This window comes from Scyliorhinus torazame, chromosome 14 (assembly GCF_047496885.1).
Source record: "Scyliorhinus torazame isolate Kashiwa2021f chromosome 14, sScyTor2.1, whole genome shotgun sequence".
Lineage (NCBI taxonomy): Eukaryota > Metazoa > Chordata > Chondrichthyes > Carcharhiniformes > Scyliorhinidae > Scyliorhinus > Scyliorhinus torazame.
The window spans coordinates 81,505,288-81,525,715 of NC_092720.1; the positions used below are offsets into that span (position 1 = coordinate 81,505,288).

At 38.6% G+C, this 20,428-nt stretch overlaps 1 protein-coding gene across 5 annotated transcripts; it reads right to left on the reverse strand.

The window, feature by feature from the left end:
• Positions 1 to 196: 196 nt before the first annotated feature.
• ccnl1a (cyclin L1a) lies at positions 197 to 20,182 on the reverse strand. 5 transcript variants are annotated; one of them, XR_011934493.1, is made up of 12 exons: positions 19,924 to 20,175; positions 19,750 to 19,824; positions 18,366 to 18,475; positions 9,680 to 9,800; positions 9,529 to 9,593; positions 5,948 to 6,047; positions 5,410 to 5,514; positions 4,613 to 4,754; positions 4,438 to 4,529; positions 3,244 to 3,355; positions 2,866 to 2,958; positions 902 to 968 (listed from the first exon to the last, which is right to left on the reverse strand). XR_011934493.1 is itself a non-coding variant. In XM_072474417.1 (11 exons), the coding sequence occupies exons 1-11, from the start codon at positions 20,125 to 20,127 to the stop codon at positions 614 to 616; spliced, it is 1,482 nt and encodes a 493-aa protein (XP_072330518.1). In that variant the 5' UTR covers positions 20,128 to 20,156; the 3' UTR covers positions 197 to 613. The 5 variants fall into 5 exon arrangements, 1 of the variants encoding a protein (XP_072330518.1); XR_011934494.1 differs by having other exon boundaries at positions 4,438 to 4,511; positions 19,924 to 20,174; XM_072474417.1 differs by lacking the exon at positions 4,438 to 4,529 and having other exon boundaries at positions 197 to 968; positions 19,924 to 20,156.
• Between the last annotated feature and the right edge of the window lie 246 nt (positions 20,183 to 20,428).

Below are 20,428 nucleotides of genomic sequence, written 5' to 3' on the forward strand. Positions count from 1 at the left end.
CATAGCATGAAACTCCGTGGATTTAAATGCAGTGAATTGGAAATTTTACAAGTAATTCTCCCTGTTTCAATTGCAATCTAGCACATTTATTTTCATTAAATATACTGGTTCAGGGCAAAATAATGTATTTATTGACTTTCAAAGGTGATCTCCACCTTGACCCAACCGATTTCTTGCAAATCACAGAATACACGAGCCTTTTTAAATTTTTTATTTTTCTGTAAAAATGTATGACCACATGCAGACTAAAAACCAGTCCAACAAAGTAATCAGCACAGTTTTAACAAATGAACTCATACTTAAATATACCCAGTTTCCATTTTAATGTATAAAAATAAGGTATATTTCTACAGCAATCTCCTTTCAAATTCTGTAGAATAGAGAAAAACTCTGCATACACAAATTTGTCCATGGTTAACTGTACAGTCAATAAAGTATTTTTATATTACTGAAAATGTGCAAATTCTTTCCCATTAGTTTTTCCATTAATGATCTTTGCATAAACCAAATAACTTTTAAACAAACCCTTTATAAAAAGCATCATTTACAAGTCAATATACTACACATTAACGTAATTCGATTTAGGCATTATTGTTAAATTAGCTCTCAGCATTTACCGATGATGCCTGCTGTGTCCTGAGTGACTACTACTGTGATGTTTGCTTTTATGGGATCTTTCATAAGATCGTGATCGCTCATGCCTATCCCTATGGTGATCCTTCTCATGCCGTCGTTTCTTCACCAGATCACAGTGGTCCCTGGATTTACTACGACTGCGCGATCTACTGTGGGATTTCTTCCTCTTGTGACCATGCCTAATAGAAATCTTTGCTTCCTCACTGCGATGAGATTTTGACTTGATATGTGGTGATGTGTGATTGTGACGCCGATGAGGGGACACACTGTGACTATGGGACCTGCTTCTTGATCGGGAACTGTATGTGCCAGATCTGCTTCTTCTATTGTAACTGAAGGAAATAAAAAACAAAATTAAACCAATGCAAAACAAAACAACCAGCACCAACAGAAATGTAGAGTTGGGATTTGTCAAGATGGCAGAGGAAATAAATACTTAAAAATTATTTGAGAGCAAGTGCAAACACACAAGGCCAGAATTTCTATTATGCTCTCCATAGCAATATAATGAGCCTCAATGTTCTCAGAATAGAGAATGAGGATAGGAGACAATCAGGTAACCATGCTCACATTTCAGTTGAATATTAGTCAAGTATCATCAAGGATGGAGCGGTGATGCTCCTACACACCAGATTGTCCTACAAACACTTGGGTTCATAATTAAAATGGCCATTTGAGATAAATCTCTATAAATGCCTGTAAAAGAAAATTACCCAAGCATGACTCAAGAGCGAACGAGGTAAAAACTGGAAGACGGTTAAAAGGAGGAAAAAAAGCTATATTTTGAGACTACAACTATTTATCAGAACAATTATAAGACAGAACTAAAACTTGCAAACGTATAGTATATTTGATTACTTCTACTTTAAATTTGATATCAGTGTTCGTTATCTGATCTACCAGAAAGAAAATGAATAGTTTGGGGTAAAGTATGGCTATTCAGAGTATTTTGTCTGGTTGTGCTACTAGATCAGTAATCCTGAGGTCTTTACTAATGATCAGGAGATTTAGCAACCAGGGAATTTAAATACAATAAAATAAAACTGGGAATAAAAAGCTATCAGTAATGGTGACTATGGAACTAATGGATTGTCATCAGAACCCATCTGGTTCACTAATGTCCTTTTAGGGAAAGAAATCTGCAACCCTCATTTGGTCTGGCTTATATAGGCCCACAATGTCTTACTTTGAACAGAACAGAATTCCAATGAATACACCCAATTAAGAATGCATGCACACTCATTGCGTTTTGCACTAAATTTTCACATTATAACTTCCTACGTCCATATTTAGGTTTCACCTGTGTCCTAGTGTACAATCTGACCATTGCGTCCAACAAATTTTCAAACCACCGGTTTTGCTTAGTAACTTCTTAATGCTCAAAACAAGGTTTCAAAAAATGTTAAAAATCCAAATTGATCAGATTTTTCCATCAAATTGTCTTTTGAGGTCTTTGTAATCTTGCATAAGCCTAGTTTTTACGTAAACCGGAATTTGGATTTTGCAGTTTATCTGGAAGCATCAGTGCAGTGGAGTCATTTTTTTTTTTTTTTTTTTAATTCTTCCAGCACTTTCTGCTCTACTCTACCAATAATTTGTTAACAGCTGGAGGTAAATTTTACTTTTACTTAACTAAAGAGGTTGTATGATTGCATGCTGTGAAGTGGAAAAAAAATGACAAGTGTTCTGGTGACAACTTCTAGATCTTTTGGTCAGTGTCCTAAAAACATGGTATTTAGAAGAGAGAGAGATGCATATAGGAGAGAAGAGACTTGCAAATAAACCAGAAAGGGCTTTCTTGCCCTGCCACAATCTACACCACCCACCAGCCCTATTTAGAGGGACAAAAGACACAAGTGCAACAGCATGAAGACAGGACACTAAGCAATGTTACAGGGGATCAACTCATTCGAGCGACAAGTTTACATTAATGATGCAAGTTTAAAAATAGGAACAGAATAAATAATTTCCAATTATGGACCAAAATACATACTGCAACTTGGTCCCATATAAAACAGTAACACCAAGCACAGGGTGAATGAACATGTTTGGCTATAAAACGGAAAAATCAAATTATAGCATATACCAGAGTATCAGTCCAAAATGCTTTCGGGCCGCATTTCTTAATTTCCTGTATTTTTATTAACATAATGATTTGACTATGATAGTTAGACCAATATCACAGGTTATAATATTTTATACCCACTAATCAGATATTTCAATACTTACTGCCTTCGTGGCGAATGGGACCTTGATCTTGTTCGTGACCTTGAACGGCTGACACTCCTACTGTTTCGGCTTTGCTTAACTTCTTTCCTCAGCCTATAGAATTTGGAAGATAAAATTATTGAATTATAGAGGGATCATTTAGAAGTAGAATGCAACAATTTTGAGCATACAGCCATAAGCCTCAATGACCATAATCAAGAATTTAAAAGTACACGTAAACATTTGCAGGGCTATATGAAGCGTGGGGAGTGGTACTGGCCAATTAGATCTTAAGGAGCCAGCACAAATGCAAAGGGCCACTTCTACCCTGCAAGATTGAATTTTTATAGCACCAGACAGAACTAAGCTCCAAATACACTGAAATACTTAATTACTAACCCATTGTAAGGGCTTTTAGAGTTCAACTGTCGGTCTTCTGGTTCCTTTTTGATAGCTTTAGAATTCTGAATTCCAGGTGTCTTGTCTTCAGTTTTAGCTTCTCTGGGAGAACCTAAAACAAAAAAAATTCACTTCCAGAATTTGATGTACCAAAATATTAGATCTTACTTTAATTCTGAAGGATATTTAGCTGTATATCTAACTTCAAATACAAAACTAAGTCAAGTACCCCAGTTACAATTCATCAGATTTGCCTCAATTTTTATACCAAATGGACACCAACATCTCTAAGTCACGAAGAGTTGCTCTATCTATCCTAGGCAAACCAATGGCCAATCTTAGAGTGGGAGATTGGGCTCCTAGTATTTACTAGAGAGAGCTTGGACATCTAATGTACATTTGTCTGAAGATATTGGCAGCCTTCAGTCTCACAAGACCACGGTTTATGCTTTGGTAGTTAACTCTGTTCAGCTGGTCTTCAGCGATAATTCTCCGCAGCAAAACTAGTGCCTTATCTTCAGGGTGCAAGCCTGGGCAAACTTTATGGAGATCATGGGTTTGCCCAAATGTCAGATTCCCTGCCTGGACCACCCCAGTCAAGTCCAAGTGAATGCAAAGTACTACATCATAGAATCACTACAGTGCAGGAGGCCATTTGGCCCATCGAATCTGCACCGAAACTCCAAAAGCGCACCCTACCTAGGCCCAATCCCTCACCCTATCCCCATAACTCCACCTAACTGTTGGGCCACTTGAGAGAAATTTAGCATGGCCAAACAACCCAACTCCGAACTGTGGGAGGAAAGCAGAGCAACTGGAAGAAACCCACGCAGACAGGGAGAACGTGCAAATTCCAGTCACTTGAGGTTCGATTTAAACTTGGGTCCCTGGCCCTAACCAGTGCCACCCACCAGTGTATTTGGCACCAGCTTAATTGCCAGAAAAATTCATATTTAGACAGTCTTCCTTTGAACTCCACTCCAGATTTTGTGACAGGATTTATTTCCTTTGCCTTCAACTTTCCAAAGCGGGATGATTGGTTCAAGAGTGCTAGAGCGTGTCCACATGCTGTTGGGTCTGAACACTGCATGCCTGGAGGTCAAACCACCTCGGAGCTCCTATGATGCTTTAGCAGAGAGCCACAAGGGACCCAGTTTTGCACGTCACTCGGAGGAGACAGAGCAGAGGACTTGCCAATGGAGAGGTTGTGTATTGGCATGGAGATACACATTTGGCTCTTTCCCGTTGCTGCTTGCCAGTGCTACAGGCTGAAAATGAGAAGCAAACTATTACACAAAAGCGAAAGTTAGTATCCTTCGGCTTTCCAAAATCGACATTAAAACATTTCACTGCCTTTCAACATACTTACATGGTTTAGAACCTGGAGAGAAGCCTCCCAAAGTGGAAAGAGCAGGAGTTCCATCAGGGTTCAGTCCTTTAGCTTTCAATTTAGCTTCTTGTAATGCAACTTTCCTCTTTTCTACTTCTTTCTCCACATGTTCATAGTTAGGCTGTTAAGACATAGTTGTTCATGAAACATAACAAATCAAAAGCTACCAGGTACAGTATAGGCAATCCTCTACTTTACAGCTACGATGAATGGCACTTACAATGTTTTTAAATTGCCACCCCATTTTGACTTTACCACACTACACCAGCGTACTCATACGTCCACATTGATGTTCTGCGCAGCCCATCTGAAGAACTGGACATTTTGAGCAATCGTATTAAGTTGGAAATTAGTTTTCTGTTAATTGTTTTGGCACAAGTATTATAATTTTAATGCATTTATTCCCGTATGGTGTATTTAACGAGCACTCAAGACTTAGAAGTTCAAAGTTAAACAGGCAACTGCACACGAACTAAAGAACTTGAGTCAATTTGTGCAGATTTCAAAAGTCACCTCAGCTGTTTGATAGGACAGGGCAAGGAGTTGACGCACTCGCCAGGAGTGATTTCCGGTCTTTGTTCCGGAGCTAATCCCCCATTTATACCATTGTTCCTATGGGAAAATTGGTTCTGACTTACAATGTGGTTTTCAGGAACAGATTGTGCCGTAGGCCCAAAGGTTACATGTGTTACACAATGGACACCCAATGTTTTAACTAATTGGGATAGTTTTGCAATCTGAAAAAAAGATATTTAAATACTACTCATCTAACTGACCTTCTTTCGAGTGTAAAGTTTTAAAGTGGTGATGCAGATATCCTGGATTTCCTCCTCTTTTGCACCAAAAAGTACAAACCAATGAGGACGATTTGGTAAAACAATCTGAAGTAAAGAAAAACAACGAAGCTGAGCAATACAAATAAATAATTGCATGCAACATTGAATTGTAAGTGTCTATTAATAAATAATACCACAAGCTAAATTCTTAGTTGCCAACCATGTGGAGACCTACCTATCTTGGATTTTCCCTTACCTCAGGGAGCTGCACCATAGAAAATCATCTAGATTTATCAAGTTTCCAGCTAGAAGGCGTTAAGACTCAAAAGCAAGGAACTATTTTACCTCCCAATTAGCATGCAGCAAAATATCTTGAGCTTTTAATTTGGCAGTCATTAAACCAGATGTTAAAATTGAGACAGCCCTATTTTGAATTATCAGAAGCTGATAAAAGTTAAGCAGTTTAAAAACTTGGTAGAAAAAGTTATATATAATTCCAGATGGTTTTTTTTCTTTAAACCAGGCACTCTCCACTCACTTGTAAAGCTCTAGCTGCAAGGTAGATGCAAGCACAGGCTATAGTTTCTGGCTTGAACCGGACAAATACACTTGTACGGAGACTGTCATTCATGTAATTCCTGAAAGACAGAGACAGGGTTATTAGAAGCCCATTAATTCAAACTACATACAGTAAAAAAAGGAGACTCAGAACATTGTTCTTTTTTCTTAGTTGAAACAATTTGCCCTCTGATATCTTCAGCACAGACCTCCAAATAGTAAAAGTATTGTTTGAAATGTGGAATGCACAATGTATACACATTAAGTCACATTTCAAATTTATAAATACACTTGCATGAATCATGCAGGGAATTTTCCAAAACATCCAGCTAAAATTCTCTAGCATCTTTCAAGTAAAAGCAACATCTAAAGTAAGCTAAACAGACAGGTTCCGAAAGAGGATACATGCAGTCCCCGTTCTGGAAGCTGAATAATGGAATAAATGAGAGAAAGTACATAATTTATTCCTACTCCTGGCATTTGCTGCCTCCTCACCAGAACAATGAATTATATCTACAAAATGTACCCAAGTCAAAGGGAAAACATCAACACTACATTCATTACTTTTGGGATACATTAAGGCACTACACGATGACTCGCGTTTTCCTAAGTTTCTACAGTAGGAAATGCATCACGAGACAGCAGTGCAGCATATAGAGCACAAACATTACATGGGTCATCCTCAGTATGGGCAGGAGACAAATCAACCAGCACCCCAGGAAAAACATTGGCAGTGCTCCTACTCTGTGCCACTAGTGGGAGGCCAGAAAAAGTGCCAGAGCTCAGCTGTGACCATGATCAATGGCCATTATGATTTACTGCAGAATTTGCATTATCGAAACTGGCAACTTGGCTTCAGAACCTGCATGGAATCATATCCTAACATGGGTTACTGCCTTCATGAATAGTCAGGAGAGAATGGAAATGATACAGCATTTCCTAGTATATCTCAATATCAGAACCTGCAGTCAGACTGGAAGAGCTCCTTCATAAGGTATGTGATTATGCCAATTCCATTAAAGGATTACATCTAAAATAGTCTCTCAAATGGCGGTTGTTTTTTGCAGGACATTTATTTCAGATTTCATACATTTATAATGGGTGTTTTTAATATCCAAATTGCATCAAGGGATTAAAAGTTTTTTTTAAAATAAAGTTGACAGCTTTTATTGTTTTAATTTTGTTACCCTCAATTTGTCAAAAATCACAATTGGGGTAAAAATTAATGTGACCAAAAGGGTTTTCAATTATTCATGAATTTTACTCGTGAATATTGCACTAATCTAGAAGGGGTTAGAAATGCCTCCATTTTCTCTGCAAAAACATACCAGCATACAAAAAGGATATTCCATTGAAGATCTTTCTGGCAGATCTTTTGTAATAGTCCAATAGAAACGGTGTAGAACAGCAACAAGTAAAGTGACCAGTTTGACCTCATTTTAAATCACAATTTGAAAGCAGGCTCATTTTATTATGTGATTCACTCCAAGTTTAGCCAGCAGCAAAATAAATGGTAAAATTCTATTAACACCCACTTCATTGACTCCAGTGTTCAAAATATTTAGTTCCCCAGAACAGAATGGATAGGCCAAATTTGGATGACTTGCAGTCTTAGCTGCAACCACTTGAGATATAAAGTGGAATGGGTTAGGATGCAGAATGTTGGAGCCACATAGCCACCAAAGCAAATAGCATTTTTCAGCAGAACATTTTTAAAGCTGAGGATAACTACCAGTCTTAGTCTGGTGTTACAATAGAGACTGGTTGAATAAGTAGTAACTTCTGCTTCCAATGCATCCAAAGCTTCCATGCATCTATACTAGAGCCTGTCCTATGCAGCACAAACCCATTCCTTACACTTCACATTGTCTAAACATGGGGTTTCCCTTAAAGCTTTCACAGTATTGGTTGTAAACTGCTGCACTCACTGAAAGTCATATCAACATTCAGTACCCATCATTCAATATTCACAATAAGCATTGCCCAACTTGCACATTTTTTAAGGAAGTTTGTTAAACTAATGCAATTTAAACTGGCTCCATGTAGCTGGACTTGAGAAAATGCACCTGGCCTTGATTAGTTTCAATTATGAACTGAGATTTAGCTTTCAAATCCCATAACTTGTATTAACATTAAGCAGTTATGGTAGATGACGACCTCACAATAAAACTCCATGCTATAAGAGCACACCCACGATCAAGTGGGATAGATACACAGCAAGGCCAAATTCACAACCCATTACCCACTCAACTATTTGTCAGACAAAGTTAGAATCAGAAACAACATCTCTCATTTAGTTGAGATTGAGATCACAAGCCTGCATTCTGTATACTACATCCAACCCCAATTCTGGTAGCAGAGCTGTATGCAATAAGAGAAACAGAATTAAGAGTCAACAAACATGGAACTAGTTCAAGATGCAACCCACCAACTTACAAACTAAACAAATTAAGTGACTTAACGGTGAGACATGAATTAAACAATTGAGCACAATTGTGTCAGAATAATTCAGATTCCTATAACCACATCTGCGTTCCCCCTAGTAGTGAGCTCATCTTCCCCGCTGTTACCGGACTCCTAAACGACCCTCTTATGGACTGACCTGATTAACACTACACCCCTGTATGCTTCACCCGATGCCGGTGTTATGTAGTTACATTGTGTACCTTGTGTTGCCCCATTATGTATTTTCTTTTATTTCCTTTTCTTTTCATGGACTTAATGATCTGTTGAGCCGCTTACTTTTATACTTTTCACTGTACCTCAGTACACATGACAATAAACAAATCCAAATAGGAAGCATCCAGAGAATTCTTGGCTGCAAAGTTTGTCAAGGTTAGGGTAAAATAATCTAAAATCCTGCAAATTCTTTTATGCTAATGTGAAATACTTAAGAGTATAGTGTAGCAATTGATAAGATTGAGTTGCTTCTCTTCACCATGCTTTAAAAATTCACATTCTAAAACTTAAGTCAACTAGAAACATTAGACATATAATCTAAGTTATTGCAAGTACATGTGGTGAACATCCATTTCCAAAAGTCAATACAAATCCTTCAAAACCCCGCCAGAACTAGATGATGTTGCCAGATGTTTTGTGACCACTGCAGTGAATAGCTGTCTCGGATGAGAGCTTGCACTGGATTGGCTGAAGGGGCAACCAATCAAAGGCCATCCTGAGGTCATGTAGTTGAGAAGCAGTTCAGAGGGCAGAGTTCTTTGAGTTCTATGACTTACCATCATGGACTACCCTTTAATTAAAAAGAGTAGAAAAAAGAACAATGTTAAATTGAGTTCTCCTTTATGATAGTGAACAAACAAGCCATGAAAAACAGTATATAAAAATTACAGGATCATGTTCATCAAGAATTTACAGTACAAACGCACACCATTAAAAAAAAGTTGTTACACTGAATTGTCTGTACCCGTTTCTGTATGGATACAATTACAAAAGTTAGAATGCCAATCGTCAATTTTTAGTTCAGTGAATTTGATATATATTAAATATTATTTCAACTTCAGATAGTTTCCTTGGCTTTACATAGTGAAAGCAGGAACTTACCAGGCTGTTTGGACAAGTGTTTGATTCCGTTCACACTCAAGCACTTGAAGATACATAAAAATTATCTAGTAGGGAGAAAAGAATTAGATTGTTATTTTAAAACACAACTTCCAGATCTACAGGAGTAAAATGCAACTGTCTGCACACTTACCTTGTGTGGATGCTTTACATGAACGCAAAATCCCAATTCCTTCAACACTCGCCTTTCTGCTTTGATCACTTGGTTTTTGGTGTTAATGTAGTTTTGATCAAGTATCAGTGGTGTTGGAGTCCTGGTTTAAAAAAATCAAAACTATTTGCAAGTCTAAAACAAAAACACTCGGAACTAGCTCGTTCTTCTAATTCTCTACAAGGGACATTTTTTCCCCTTCCAACCAACCAGAAGAAACTCCTGTAACTGCTTCCAAAGCTTTGGTCTTGTGCTGTCCATTTCAAACTGAAAATTATACAGCAAATATGCTGAACAACCTGTTTAGCAGTTACCACTAGTTATGAATGAAATAATATTCTAGAGTAGTAGAACCTATCCAAGAAAATAAGGTCATTAAAAAAGATAGATGGTTAGCAATTTCTGTCAAGAATTCACAGAACATTATACATACCTAAACTTCAAAAAGCTAAATCATGAGCATTTTCTTAATATTCACATTTTAACCAACACCATGCTCTATTATGCTACAATGAAGACCACATTTCTTAAAACCTGACAATTGGATATAATTTAGATGCACAAAATGTACAGAACTCCATTCAGAATGGTAATCTCGTCACACAACTATTAAAATGTTTTGTTTGTTCTTCTGATGCCAATCTGCTCACAAAACTACACAACCAAGTCTTTTTTCAATATCATTTTAAAACCAATGAAAAGATTCTGTAAAAAAAAAATTAAAATTTAGAATCTAACGGACTTATCTGATGTCTAAATTGCTTACTGCATTATTTAAAACAAAGACTTCAAAAGCAACTGAGAAAATAAACTAGGTACTATTTTGATTCAAGGCCAAACGTTTGCAAGTCTTTAAAAAAGGCATTCTCTGAAAACAAGCATCTATTCAAAAGGCAAGTTTCTACTCACCTACAATGGTCTACCCCAGTCCCGTCATATCCAAATTCAAAAAATGGTGTAGAATTGTATTTATTGCCTCTTTAATGGTGGCTTTAGAAGGTATAGTTGCATTTTATTCATACTCCTCAAATCAATAGGGCTTGTTGAATGCCAGATTTAAACATACAGTAATTCAACATGCCTAAATGCAGTACCTGCTTAATCGGATGACTTAAATATATTACAGATCTGAACTGAATATCTTGGCGCTCAACAAATTGCAACTCTTGTCCCAATACTTGTTATATACTGGTCCTACTCCCAACCAATCCATGATATAATTAGCCCCACTGAAGGTAATGTTTAATGGTATTTCCATATCAATAACATTAGTTTTGACAAGTTATTTTCCGTAGATGGGTATGACTCCCACTATTTTATTGGCAATTTCATTTCTATTCTACCAAGGCTAACTTCCAATTACAAGTCAGTAACACTGCTGATCAACGACCTACTTCAGAATAGGATGGTGCATTTGCAGATGTTTCCTTCTTCAGAACTTAAGCTTATTAATGTTTTACAAGATGTATGCATCAATAAGCACTGGAATATTCTAATTGGGTAATAGAACAAAAGAACAATACAGCAGAGAGAACAGGCCCTTCGGCCCACCAAGCCTGCGCCGGCCATGGTACCTGCCTAAACTAAAACCGTATGCTTACGGAGTCTGTATCCTTCCATTCCCACCCTATTCATATATTTGTCTAGATGCCCCTTAAATGCCGCTATCGTACCGGCTCCATCCACCTCCCCAGAGAGATAAATTTAAAGTCAATCTTAATTCAACATTTATTGATGCTCACTGCATCTAAACTAACTAACTTGTAAGTTATTATACTATAAAGGATAATCAACCGCCAAACATTGGCAGATTTCAGGGCAGTCTTATTATTCCTTCGCTTATAGGCAGCACCTTTAAGGTGGTTATGAAACATAAACTTAGTAATTTTTACTATGTGTAATTTTATATATTTCTGCCCAAAATCTACATGAAAGTATGAAGATGCCACAGAGAGCACGTAGTTACTGAACAGGGTAGGCGGTGGCATAGTCAATGGACTAGTAAACCAGAAACCCAGGGTAATGCTCTGGGAACCCGGGTTCGAATCCCGCCACTGCAGATGGTGAAGTTTGAATTCAATAAAAATCTGGAATTAAAAGTCTAATGATGACCAGGAGACCATTGTCGATTGCTGTAAAAACCCATCTGGTTCACTAATGTCCTTTAGGGAAAGAAATCTACCAACCTTACATGGTCTGGCCTACATGTGACTCCAGACCCACAGCAATGTGGTTGAGTCTTAACTGCCCCCTCAAGGGCAATTAGGGATGGGCATAAATGCTGGCCCAGCGACACCCATGTCCCACAACAAATAAATATTAAAAAAACACAGCCACCAAAGTTTATACACATTAGCAAATCCAAAACCAGAGGATAAGTTTGTATTTATTTTACTATTAGTATATTACTATATAGTAAGAAGTCTTACAACACCAGGTTAAAGTCCAACAGGTTTGTTTCAAACACTAGCTTTCGGAGCACTGCTCCTTCCTCAGATATATTACTATATACCAATAGTAAATTCCAGTGCCCACATTTTATACCTTTTTCTTATCCCAACCACATGCAACCCACATTTCTACATTACATGATACAACTCCACAGAAGACTTCCTGTACTCCTGATCTGTAGACTCTAATCTTCTCAGTTGGAATTTTTTTTCTTTGCTGGGGCCAACAGCGGATGTTACAAATGCATCCAATTAATTATATAACATGTCCTCGACTTTACCATTTAAATTGCAACCAACAGCACTTACAACATTTATAAATTGATACTGTTCCGTATTTACAGTGTAGGTTTTGATTATATGACATGCCAGTGAACAAGTTAATCAAAGTACTGTGTCACCCATCTCCCTGATTCAAGGCACTTGGTTGCTGCTTTAAGAAACTTTTACCTAGTGAATCTTGTGTCTTATAACTTTTTATAATTGAAAAGAGTACAAATTTCAGGCTTATTTTGGTGAAAACAGAGCATCAGGCCTCTCCCCATTTATAACACAGCTCCTCTGGAAAAATTGCCTTATATGAGCATTGGAGTTCAATGCTTGGGAATCCCAACCATTTTGATTAAACCAAATAAACTAAAGTAAATAAACTGACCCATAAAGGGGACTGCCTTAAGTTTTTTAAAAATGAAACTTAAAACATCATGCTAAAATGTGTTTAAAAGGGTCAATATGGCACCCCAGTCCTTGAGATGCCCAATGGGCATGGAAGACCTTGATGGTTCCCGAGAACGATGCATGCTCCCTCTCAAGGGACACCCGGCCGAGATAGAGGGGCAGTCAGGTCCAACTGCCTGAACCGGTTATAGTACTCACAAGAACACTTGTCCAAAATATGTTTCTAAATGCTAAAGCATTAACTGTTAAGGGTGACATGATTGATTAGTATGAAAATGAATGTTCTACTTAAATATTAAACATTTGGATTCACAAAATAGTGAAACGCTGTGTCAAATTGATTTTACTTTTTTTTTTTTTAAATTCAAGGGACGTGGGCTTTGGTGGCTAGCCCAACATTTATTGCCCATCCCTAATTGCCTTTGAGTCACATTATTTACAATATTCTCTTTGGTTTTTGGGAATTGGCCAAGTTTATTTCCAAATACTCATTTACCAAGTATTTTAAATTCATAAAATTAAACATGATAAACAATTACGGTAGTGCACTAATAATTTTTAGATACAAGGTATTAAATGAAACGTCAATGCTGTAGAATCTTGACCTTTTGAACTGAACGGTTTAACTAGAAAATGAAGTTTCAATGGTGGAACATTCAAACACAGATTAATGCGATTAATGAACATAAGCAATTTCCCAAGTAGCATTCCCACTTACAGATTTATCAGTCATCCAACATCTTCTCCAGATTTCCATTAGCAATCTACTACTGATTGATGAGCGTCCACTATTCTTTTTTGACAAAATAAATTCTGAAAGTTGATGAAATTGCTGCCTCCATGAAGTACTCAGAAAATAGACCAGCAGTTCTGTGGTAAAAACCTTGCGAGAGATCAACCAGGACAGCATTTGCTACAAGTGGACTCAACAGGGTAAGCACGTACAAGGGGAAAAAAAAATCATTGGCCGGAATTGGTTACTGCTCCTGAATACACTGCTGGAAAAATGAATACTGATGAGGAAAAAATAAGTCACTTGGTTGGAAGTTATCTCCATGGCCAGCATCTATCAAAATACACGACCTCTCAAGGCCTAGTTTATTTTTGAGGGACCACAGGGTTATTATCACCAATTAAGTCACTTAAAGTGAGAAAACCCATCACAAGCATGTACGGTGAATTTTAAAATCAATTTTCGAGAACTGCAAATTCATTCATCTACCTGTCACTATAATGATCCAGATTATCTTAGAAAAATATTTTAAGACCTTGTTTTGTGTTGCCGGTGTGAACTTCCCATTGTTAATAACTGGGGTGTACATTTTATAGTGGAAACTGCCCATGTGAAATTGCTATGCATTAATTACACCCTCCCAGCTGGTGGCATTGTACAACCACGTTTTACATTTCCTCATGCCTCGAGCTGGACTGCAAATAATCTGATATTGCAACTTACATCTTCTCTGCATTCTGAAACTCCTGCGCATTTGGCCTAGTATATTTTTAAAAAAATAACGGCACGTAAAATAAAGGAGTAAAAGACATCTGCATATACTTGTCCTATCCCTTAACCATTAGTGACTATTTAGTCACTCCCTGCAAAATGTCTTGGGAAATAACAAAAACGCAATTGTCTGCTAAAAATGCTGTTTATATTGTGTTGGATTAAAAGCATGAAACTATTTTTCCTGACACCATGCAGTAAATTTGGTGTTGCTCTTCACTGACAATTAAAATATTCAGCCGTAAGAGCACACTTGGAAGAACTATTTTAGTGGGGGACACTACCAACTGATTAGTCACAATGACTATTTTGCCAATTAATATTGCAAACGTGAGTTTATTTGCAAATATAATCTTCCAAAATTTTAATGTATTGTGATATAATGTTTCCAATTTTGATTCTGGCCTGATGTAAATTAGGAAATGTGTTTCAATTCTCGTGTTGATACCACATTTATATTTGTTTACCATTATCGGACACCAGCGTCAAGATCATAGGCTAAGTTTTACTTACTCCAAAGCCAAGTGCTATTGCATTGTCCCTGTTGTTCGACGAGTTGCCGACGATCTTCCAGGCATTAGCCAATTATTTTAGATGGTGTTGGTTAACCAATTTGAATTGAGGTCTATTTGTTTAATAAGAACTAGCACTGTTTCTTCAGCAGTGCTGTTAGGACTTATCAACTTTTGGCAGTTATGTGCCATGAACAAATCCAAGACACCAAGGCAACAAAGTTCAATTTAGTAGATTCAGCTATCCAAACGCACACTACAGCAAGAGCAATTGGGCTTGTACGGCTGGAAAGTCTTCCTTTAGTTTAGACACCCCCAAGAAAATATGGGTGCATTTACAGAAGTTTGGTGCCAGTGTAAAAAAAATCCTAACTGATTCTGGTTTAAAGCAGAATGTGGTGCCCCTCCCCCCCAAAAAAAATCCCACTTTCTCTTATTCCAGTGTCAATTGAAGTCTGGCTCCAAGTTGAACTTCAGCTGCAGGGTCAATGTGCAGTAAAACTACTTTGCACCAGCACTAGGGTCATGGAGTAAATGCATCTTAAAGACATATTTATATAGCAATTAATCACCCAATCCCTAGAAAGTGCAAACGGCGTGCAAAACATCTGCCAGTACAAGCAGCAAAATTCAACGATACAATAATGAGATGGAACAGCCAAAGTTAACTGTTATGTCTGGTGCTGGGTGACGGAAAAGTACTACACAAGAGACAACCCCCAACAAAAAAGGGTTGTAAACATTAGGTATTTGATAAAGATTCCACAGGACTGTTAGAAGAACTTGTTGGAAATGCGATTTGCAATTACCTGAGCCTAAAGGTGGACTTTAGTTGAACATCTCATCAAAAAGGCATCACCTAACAACGCAGCATTCCCTCAAAAATCACACTGACATCAGCCTAGATTGCACCATCAAGTCCTGGAGAGAGCCTTGAACTCCGATGTTTCACTCAGAGATAAGGCTTTAATTTGAACCAAATTAGGTTTCAGCTGGCATCGTTAAATATCCAAGTGAAACTTAGCAAGGGTTTTGAAAGGTTGAAAATTGCTAGTCAGAATTTGTCACCACAAATCACTTTCACAAGCACAATCCACTTGTAGTATTTTGGACTATTATAACCACCATTTCTAAAAGAACTTATAAAATAAGAGAACTATCCTATAACCACACTGCAATTTTTTTTTTTTTACAGAAGTGCAAACGCTGGGGCATTTTTTCCATTAACAGGAATTCCTCAATTTATCACAATTCTACCCTTACTTTCAAAAACCATGTTCTAAAGCTTAAGCAGAGTAATATGAAAAAAAAAAAAACATTTTGGTCTATCTCTAACAATACTTCACTAGCTCAGGCTTTTGAAGGATCTATTATAAATTCAAAAAAACAATGTTTTTTTTTACAAGCTTCAAATTTCTGAAGAAACATACTAACCTCCCTGTCATTGAGTAAATAGTTATAAAAAAGCCAAGGCAAAAATGCGATGGTACCACCTGGACAGCAAAGACAAAAAGCTGAGAACCAAGTACAGGAGTTCCTAGGTTTTAATGGTGCTGTGCCCAACCTTCCAAAGCCCCCGATTCCAGTGACCCGTTCAAAGAGCACTGGTTCTCCATCGGGATCAAACGGCACTTCTTATTTTCACTGTTGCCATGTCGACAGCTTCATCTTTACGTACCATTCCACATCACCCAGTCTTTGGTAAATGTAGTTGGTCGCTGTTAGGTTGGTTGCAAGGGAAAAAAGAATAAAAGTCAATATTGTATTTTAACTTAATGCACATTAGTAAAATTGATTACAGTAAGAAGCATCCCGATTTTCATATACAAAGTGTATTATTCAAGACTAATCATTCTCTATCAATGATTTTTTTGAATCTATCAGAAATCCTGTGAAATTATGGTTTGTCATATTATTCCTTTTTTGACAAAAGAATTCTTCTTGGTGGATCAGTAAGCCAATAAATATGGAGAAAAAGGGGTCAACTTTCTCCCTTTGCCCACAACTGTGATACAACAGGTTACCATAGAATTTAAAATTCTGAAGATTATCTTATTTACACAATTCGGTGGTTCACCAATTAAGTAAAATTTTTACTAGCTTCAGTTAAGCAGCCGATATATAAAAAATACAAATTCACAAAATAGAGCATTAGAATGCAATTGCTTACAGATCTTCAAACTTTAGGAAGTCAATATTTGTAAATATTTTGTTTTTTACTACATATGCAGACTGAAGTGGTAATGTGTTCGGAGCAGATTTAAATAGTCAGGCTCAGCTCGACGCTTCTACACAGATTCATACTGCCATTTATCTAGTTACGTGTTGTCTTGTGCCAGTGTTTCCAGACTGCCTTCTTCTGAGATGGGAAGGAGCATCACGACACGAACGCTCCAGTGAACTCCAGAATGCCATTAGTTCCTTTTACATAGCTCTCATCTACTTGGCCAATTAACAAATTCTAGATTCAGGTCAGCATTTTTGCAAGCTAACTAAAAGGAACTTTTATATTTGGTGCCATAGTTTGGGTCACAAAAGACCAATGCTTGTGTGTTCCCTCCTTGCACTTACATTGTTGGCAGAATCGCAGACCCACATTTTAGACTGGAGCTGTTTAAACTATACAAGGAGTGCGCAATCTACAGAAGGAAAACCAGCCTCCCTCCAACAGCAACACTCCTGCATAGTGCTAAAAGTGTAGTTAAACCTGATCACAACAGAACAAAGTTCATTAATAACAGTGATATGCCATTCTTACCTAACTTATTTCACAGTATTAAGGTAAAGGAGAAATATCTCCTTTCAACTTAATTTGATGTCTTACAGCTATCAATTTGACACAGTACAACTCAAATATATTATGACTCCCTAACTTATCTTAGTTTCTCTATTTTAGTTTGCTGTTTAAAATTAATGTGTTATTGCAAAAGCTAAACTTAAAGTTGTAAAATTCCCTCTAGTCAGATCAACTGGTCATCGCTGACTATCTTTTGAGCTTGTTCCCCATCCAAATTTTGTGTTTTTAAAGATTATGACTCACCCCAAAGCACAGGTTTCATTGTGATAGATCACTTACACCACTTTAAAAAAGTGGCTACTCTTCGCCCACAAGCTTAGACAATGAACGTTAGCGGACGAGTTGGTCAGAAACTTAAATGCAGCCTATCCCTTGAACATTTTCCAGCAGGAATTATTGGGCAGTATGGAATTCTTCCTGCTTATCCTTCCCCACCAACACACTGGGAGTTAGTGTAGTAATGGATTATGTGAGTTCATCCTTCCCCAACACACTGGGTCATTGTAACCAAGTGTAGCACCGATGGTACTAAGATCTGCTAACTCCACACAGGCCAAGAATTGAACCTGGGGCCATCCTGGTCTGCATGGCTCATTACATCACGATTTTCCCCACTCAGCCAACAGTGAAGACCAGGTGCAACTGATTTGTAAGACTCCTGAAAGCTTGGGCATGTTAAGGAATGCTTTTTGATCACCAAACACTGGAGTTGAAGAAAAGGGCTTACCTTTTGCCTCTTAGCTGACGCAAATGATGGAATACATTTATCACATCTCTCACACGGCGAGGAGCTTCTTCAATTTTTGATGCAAGATTGATACAAGCCATTGCAACAATCTGAAAAATAATCAATTTTTATTACCAGCTGATCTGCCATGTTTATCCACATGGGTCAGTGGATTACTTTTTAACAGGGACAATGTACCATGCAACAGAAAAAGCACTATTTGATCAGAGACTACATGGTGTATTTTTGTTGTGACAAATATCGCAACATGATTTAATGTTTTTTTAAAAAAACATTGCACAGGTATGGGATACATCTCAAAACAAATCTCATGGCATTGCATTGTTGTGAATCTGAAGCATGGTTAGAGGATGAAGTTTAACTGGACGAGGATTTGCTTAATAGCTTAGGGTCCCCCCCACCCCACCCTTAAGAGGATGAAAAGCAAAAGTATTTGAAGCCAGCCACTGTCACGCTAATGACCGCCTGATGACAGGGCACCTGTTAGTTTTAAAGTGAAAGATGATCTATGACATATTTTATGATTACAAAGTAGCTATATTATCACAGAACAATTACAGCATACAAGGCCATTCAGCCTATAGAGTCTGTAACAGGTCTCCACAAGAGTGATTCAATTAGTTCCACTCCACTGCCCTTTTTCTCTGTAACCCTGTGTGTTTATCTTTAGGTATGGATCCAATTCCTTTCAAAAGGCATAACTGAATCCATCACCACCATCCTATCACACTTGATAGTATTTTCTCTTTCTACTAGTCTCCTCTGATGGGAAGGAGGGTATTAACTTGAAAATTAATCTAGGACATGGAAGAGCGATTTCATTAAGCACCTCATCACACAAAATGCCATCAAAATTTGGAACTCATTCTCGACCCTAGCAAGAAGTTGTAATGAAGTGATCAATTGAAAATTGCAAAAATGGAATTAAGATGGGCACCGAGTTTATGGAATCCAGGCGGGCAGGAGTTAAGAATCAGACCAGACATGATGCAATTGAATGGGGCAGCTTGGCTCACACCCAATGTTATACAAATTTAGCGGTGGAACAGGAAATTCCCCAATATATCACACAGCAAGTTACGGCGAAAATGTAATCCAAACTCCACAAGTTTTACAGTTAGTGAGAACCCTGGTGTTGACAGAGAAAGCTAGAAACGGAACACGCCCGGGGCAGGCTCTCTCTCGGGGAGGGGACAGGTGAACACTCGCCGCAAGGCCGCTTCCATCTTGGATTAACCACCCGGCCTACCCTCCATTTGCAGCAGGTTTCTGCCGGGCCCGAACAAAGTAAAGACGCCCAAACAGGCCCTCCCGGGGCAGGCGGGCCCGCCGAGAGGCCCTCCCCCTCCCCGCGGGGACTCACCTCGAAACTGTGTTTGACGAAGGACTTGGAGAAGAAGAAGCGCTGGAACAGGACCTGGGCCGTAGCCATGGCCACCTGCGGGGCAGAGAATGGGCAGAGTTTTAGCGAGATGGAAGCCGAGGACGAAACGAGGCGCGGCCGCCCCACCGCCACCGCCCGGCCGCCGATACCCACCTGCGGTAAACGCAGCAAGATCCCGGCCGATTGGATCAGTTCACAGCCCAGGATCCGCAGGTCGGTCTCTACTTCCAGGTCTAGGCCATCCTGCATGGACGGGGTGGGCGAGAGCTTCTCCTCGGGGATGAGCGAGTTGTCGATGGTCAGGAAGACGGCCGAGTAAACCTTGTCCCCGATCAGAATCCCCTCACTCGCCGCCATTTTGTCTCCAACAAAAAATAAAATGGGGAAAAAAAAGGGCAGCTGGCGCGGCGCAGGCGCAGTGCGCGCCACCCAACCCACAGCTCCGAGCCGTATCGATCCCCGCGGCAATATAGACCCTCACAAAAACACTGCAAATCGGCGAGCAAAACACCTCGAAAACGACGCGGGGATGCCGCTTTCGTGATTCCGATTTCGCCCAAGCTGCCTATCCTCCCTCCTGCGTGAGGGGATGGTGCGAGTTTCACAATTGCGGTGGGGAAATGCCGTGACGTAATTTCTGGAAAGTCCAGCCTCTTTA